This window comes from Gigantopelta aegis, chromosome 8 (assembly GCF_016097555.1).
Source record: "Gigantopelta aegis isolate Gae_Host chromosome 8, Gae_host_genome, whole genome shotgun sequence".
Lineage (NCBI taxonomy): Eukaryota > Metazoa > Mollusca > Gastropoda > Neomphalida > Peltospiridae > Gigantopelta > Gigantopelta aegis.
The window spans coordinates 61,025,740-61,032,035 of NC_054706.1; the positions used below are offsets into that span (position 1 = coordinate 61,025,740).

Sequence of the window (6,296 nt, forward strand, 5' to 3'; positions counted from 1 at the left end):
CCGAAATGAGACATTTCTATACCCGGATGCAGACATTTGGATGGTGGCCCATACAGTTACGCCAGAAACCGAGGGAGCTCGCCAAGGCCGGTTTCTTCTACACGGGAGATCACGATGCCGTCGTCTGTTACTGTTGCGGACTACGTGCCTACCGATGGCAGAGAATGGACGACCCAGTGATGGAACATTACAGACTGTCCCCGAGATGCCCCCATGTGAACAATGTGTTCAGACATTATCAGTTTTAAACACGCGTGAGACACGTGTTTTTGTCACTATGTTTTGTCATATTTTTTATGTACTACATTTTTGTTGTTTAGTAATAAAATTGTGTGTTGTATCCTTTTGTTATTTATAAATAGCATGACTTTGTGACACGTATGTCAGTTGAGAACCATGTCTCGGTGGGAAAGGTACCTAGAGTCTATTTACTACGATGCAAAGCACCCTGGGAGTTATGCAGGTCCTAGTAAACTGTATCAAGCTGTTAAAGCAGAGGGTAAATTTAACATTCCTCTGACACGTATTAAATCATGGTTGAAAGGTCAAGAGACCTATACCATGACACATCAAGTGAGGCGAAAGTTTCCACGTAATACCTATGTTGTGGAAGGGTTAGACAGTCACTGGCAATCTGATCTAATGGATATGATCAGTTTGGCTAAATACAATGACGGGGTGAGATACCTCATGATGATCATTGACCTGTTCTCCAGGTACTTGTGGGTGCTACCACTCAAGTCGAAAACGGGGAACGACGTGGTAGAGACTTTGATAGAATTCTGGAAATCAGAGTCCAGAAAACCCAAGCTGTTTCAGTCCGATTCAGGGTCAGAATACAAGAACCATAAGGTCAAAGCATTGCTGAAGTCGCAGGGCATAACGCAGCTGTTTGCTCTAAATGAAACCAAAGCAAGTTATGCCGAACGGGTCATTAAGACCATCAAAATGCGTCTCTATCGCTACATGTTAAAAAACTTTACTTACAAGTACATGGATGTCCTAGAGAAGGTCGTCTATAGCTATAACCACACCAAGCATCGAATGTTAGGTCAAACACCAGCCAGTGTCAACCAAACGAACGAAGGAGAGGTCCGTCTGTCTCAGTACCTGATCAAACCTAAAAAGGCAATCCACAAAAATAGGTTTACATTTAACATAGGTGATAAAGTACGAGTCAGTCATCTTCGGGGCACCTTTGATCGGGAATACCAAGAGAAATGGTCTGGCGAAATATTTACCATTGAGAAAAGGTACTGGTCTCAAGGTAAAGATGTGTACAAATTAAAGGACTGGGGTGGTGACGCCATCGAAGGGACATTCTATGCAGCTGAACTTCAGAAGGTGACTGAGAATCCTGATCAACTGTACCGTATCCAAGACATTGTGAAAAGGAGAATACGGAACAAACAGAAAGAAGTGTTGGTGAAATGGCTTCACTGGCCTAAGAAGTACAATTCGTGGATTCCAGAAGCAGACGTTGTTCGATATCAGACAGTATAAAAGACCTCAGCACATGTTTGACTTTTCATTATCATGGAAGAAATTGTAGAGACACAACCTCTGTCAAGAAGTCATTCGGGTGATACCTGGACATTTTTTGGTAAACGTGTGGCCAAATCGGAAACGGTATTTTTCTCTCAAATCATCATCATATATGTGGTGGTGATTACGTGTATCATCAACTTATCTCTCGATCGAGGTAATTCTAACTTGTGGACAGCACTACTCAGCAGTAGCTTGGGTTATTTGCTGCCAAATCCCAAGATCAAAACGAATAAGCACCATGGATAAGTACATTACCATTCGAAGTACAGACAGTACGTCTTACTTTCCCGACAACACACACTGGTCGTTTCGAGTCAATCTGTATGACCGACTACATCTCGGTAAAAAGTGGGTGGTAGCAGCCACCGAAATCACCATTCAGAACTGGGACGTCTCGAGAAAATCAGACTGTCGTGACATTTACGTGTGTTCCAACATCTGCTACAGCTCACACGTTGGAGAAAGAAAGGAGCCCTTGCTGAGACGCATCTGTTTGACAGGGAATAAAAAGGAAAAATATTTTGTGTTTCCTCAGTACCATTACATACCCCTGAGACTGGAAGATGTGCAGATCGTGGACATCTATATACAGGATGCAGATGGCAATTCAGCTTCATTTATTACAGGACCAGTGACGGTGACACTTCACGTTTGGGTTTGGTTTTGAAACATGGCTGAATACGTTCTAAAACATTACAATTATTTAAAACTGATGACGAATATTCACGATTACCATATGACTTTGGGATTACTGAAAGATATGAATGAAGAACAAATGTTGGCCTTGGTGGCGATCGTTCAAGGGTTGCTGGACGGACGTATTCACGTCACAGCAGGACAGAAACGTCGATTTTTACAGTCTAACAACGAGTATCTGAACATGTTGAAAATGCTGGTATCACTTGTTGTGACGGATAGAACTAGAAAACGTATATTGAAACAAAACACCCCTTTGTTAGCCTTCATTTTGAACGACAGTCACCTGGATCAGATGAAAGCAAAAACCGTATGGTCAGTGGTCACGGATAGCTGGAGATATGCAGGATCTCTATAAATAGGATGTCTGTCACAAACCATCATCATTTGAGATAGAACCTACAGAGGAGCAACATGTCAGACCAATACAAGCTATATGTTCCAAACGTCGACAAGTGGACCCGTTTTTACAAGCTGCAGGCACAAGGCAAACTTCAGCCGCACTTCGAAATTCAACGTGGTGGGCAAAGTCAGATCATGTACAGTGTGGATCGATGCCTAGAACTCTACGACCCCACGTGGAAAAAAGAAAAAGAAGAACAGAACAAACCCCCGGCACCCAGTGTTGTCATGGTCTCCCCAACGCAGCAAGTAGTAGAACAAGCTAAGGCCGAACAGAAACGTCTTCTGAAAAGTATAAAAGGGAAAGCAACACCACGACCAGTCAGTCAGTTCGTCAAGAAAGCGCAAAGGAGACACAACGAGCAGAAGCAATCAGAAAAAGCAGAAGACAGATAATTTTAGTAAAAAGAAATAAGATGGCTTCGTATATGAATAAAGCTGAAGTAGAGGCCCATGCCGAAGAATTATCTATTTTTGAACTTCCACGTACATTCACTTCGGTGGAAAAAATCTATTATGAGGACACGAGACCCACATCTCAGATCACCACGGAAAACAGTCCTGTGGAGTTTAACGTGTATGGACAAGGCATCGATTACATCGACCTGCAACGTACCAAACTACACGTGAAAGCCAAAATTACCAAAGCCGATGGCAGCATCTTGACAAAAGATGAAAAGGTGGGACCCGTCAATCTATGGCTCCAGAGTTTGTGGTCTCAAGTGGACCTGACCCTCAATGGAAAACTCATCACTACCTCGACCAATCTGTATCCATACAAGAGCTATCTTAAAGTGTTGTTGAATGGTACGTCCACAGCTAAGGAATCGTCTCTGCAATCTCAACTGTACTACAAAGATGATGCACAAGACATAGACAGCTCAGATCCTATAACAGGCATCAATTCGGGACTTGCTACCAGAGGTGCTTTATGTGAAACCAGTCAAACCGTGGATATGGAAGGACCGCTGTACGAAGACTTTTTCGACATCAAACGTTATCTCATCAATGGCGTCAATCTACAGATCAAACTGTTCCGGACCAGGCCTTCCTTCAGTTTGTTGGCAGGAGAAGATAATCCTGATTACAAAGTCAAGATCGAAGACGTATACCTCAGAATCTGCAAAGTGCGACCCAATACGGCCATCATCACGGCCCATGCCAAAACACTGCAGGACACTGAAGCCAAATATCCTTTCACGAGGAGCGACATCAAAGTGGCCTCCATACCCAAGGGACAACTGAGTTTCACCTGGGATCACTTGTTTCAAAATAAATGTCCCAACAAAGTCGTGGTGGCGCTGATCTCTGCCGAAGCAGTGAATGGCAGTTACACCAAAAATCCATTCAATTTTGCCATGTACGATCTGGACACGATTGCCTTGTACGTGAATGGTGAATCCTTACCGGCTCAACCTCTGCACGTAGGCAATAATCAGTACATCTCGGCCTACAACAACTTGTTTGAAGGAAGAGAATCCATAGGACTGGACGTGTCTAGAGAGGATTTCTCAAGTGGATATGCTCTGTATCAATTCACCTTGGATCCTTACCACTTGAAGGACGGATACCTGGATCTTATAAAAAGGGGTAATCTTAGACTGGACTTACAGTTTAAAAAAGCCTTGCCAGAAACGGTCAACTGTTTGATCTACTCGGAAGACAACCTTCTGCTTCAAATCGACGGAGCCAGGAACGTCTTGTATGCAGAACCATGAACACTTTACAGTTGGAATGTGCTCTGAACGCTGATCCAGTCACGAGACATGTCAGAGTGTATGCTGCAGATGAACTTCCACGGCACCGACTGACTCGTTTTCCACGAGGATTCATCGTCAATACAGAACCCTCGACGATGAGAGGACAACACTGGGTGGCCATATGGTTAGACAGTGCTAACCATGGAGAATTCTTTGACAGTTTTGGAAAGCCTCCAGCATATTACCAGAGACAATTTCGAGCCTTTCTGCAAAGAAACAGTACATGCACCCATTACAATGACAGGGTGCTTCAAGACGCCAACAGCAACTCGTGTGGACTTTTTGCTTTGTTTTACGCTGCTATGAAATCGACGGGATCGTCGCTCAGAGACATTCAAAATTATTTTTGTTCAGATATTATAGTCAACGAAGCTATCGTGTATCAGTTTGCCTTAACATATTTTAATCATTGTACATTATAGTGTTTGCCCTTAAGGCCTCTCGGTGTAACCCAATGTGTGTCCATTGCATGTGTAGTTGTCTCTAGAGAGCACAAGTCCCGCTCGAATCGATGGACGGTTGGGAGGTATGGCACTGTGTTCTGTTTTTACTACAACACAACATCAACATAACAACATTTTTCAAATCATTTATTTGCTCCCGTTTCAAATCAGTAGATATAAAGGTTAAGGAGCAGACCTTTATTCCACTTTACAATGATTTCCATTTAAATGTTTTCTTTCTCCTAATTTTCTTGAGCTTTCGTTGTGGTATTGTGACGACCCTGGATTAGAGGGTGTCCTTGTAAATGGCCATAACCACTAACTATGAAGGCAAAAGATCACCAACAAGATTAAAATTCAACAATATTTATTTAACAATAACCTCAAATTACATTCGCAGTTGAACTGTATGTTCACTGATTCATTTAGTAATAAAATTCACATAAATAATTGAATAAACATGGCTAAGTTACTTTCAGGCTTTGAAATATACCACAATTCTTAAATTACTTTAAAAGACTGAGTCTTATTCACCTGAAACAGGTAAGTTGCTTAATAATAATTATTCCTAATATACTAAGTCTCCAACGTTATGATATACACAAACTTAATTTTGGACCAAGAACATCAATATCAGCAAGAATATACACTTTAAATACTTTGTCTGGGTACACAGACCTACTCCCACTACATGGGCATCTCTCTAACTCAATCCCTCTATATAATATGCCTTAAACTTTGCCACATAAAAAACCACAACACCCGGGGCATACACCTCTTCTGTGTAATGGGTGCTGTCTATCTCCCTAAATTCTATGAATAATAAATACCGAAAATAATACCCTTTAATGTTTATTAATTATCTAATCATTAAGGTTGTGAGTTTGGTCTCTACAAGTATCCCAATAACATACACATGTAAAACCCGTATAATTTAGTATTCTGTTAATAAACCCAACCCACCTATCGGGGCGAACGTCTGACCGAAACTGACAAATCATTGCGGGATTCGTATTTATACCCCCGCCAAAATCCAGCAATACTGGTTAATATCCAACACTGCAGAATTATGCATTCCGCAAAACGGGGTAAAATCCAGCAGTGCGGGGTACAATCCTGCATTGCAGAATTTGTAAATCCCGCAGTGCGGGTTAGAAAACCAATGACGTCATTTACTACTGGCTAACGTCATTAGGCCCTACAGGCCTTTATACCTTAATTACTATGCTATAATGGGAACGAAATAAATACAATTAAGCATATATACACAAATAAATATAAGTTCCATATCCATTCCGAATTAGATATAAGTTACATTAGTAATATCTGAAATTACTAATATTTACCTAACTCACACAGTGTGACAGACGTCAAAAATAGCATTGACAAAAACCCGGAATTAACTCTCAAAAAATCCAGAACGAGGCTCGTACAAAAGCATGGCTTC

The 6,296-nt window shown here is 41.6% G+C and overlaps 2 protein-coding genes across 2 annotated transcripts; both read left to right on the forward strand.

Moving 5' to 3' along the window:
• The first annotated feature begins 396 nt into the window (after positions 1-396).
• Positions 397-1,503, forward strand: LOC121379769. The gene has a single exon (XM_041508420.1). It carries the CDS (start codon positions 397-399, stop codon positions 1,501-1,503), a length of 1,107 nt encoding a protein of 368 aa, XP_041364354.1.
• A 1,559-nt stretch (positions 1,504-3,062) lies between these two features.
• Positions 3,063-4,364, forward strand: LOC121379770 (uncharacterized protein F54H12.2-like). The gene has a single exon (XM_041508421.1). It carries the CDS (start codon positions 3,063-3,065, stop codon positions 4,362-4,364), a length of 1,302 nt encoding a protein of 433 aa, XP_041364355.1.
• Positions 4,365-6,296: the final 1,932 nt, after the last annotated feature.

Coding starts and splice junctions, on each gene's coding strand:
- LOC121379770 (XM_041508421.1), top strand. CDS start 3,063: ATGGCTTCGTATATGAATAAAGCTGAAGTAGAGGCCCATGCCGAAGAA.
- LOC121379769 (XM_041508420.1), top strand. CDS start 397: ATGTCTCGGTGGGAAAGGTACCTAGAGTCTATTTACTACGATGCAAAG.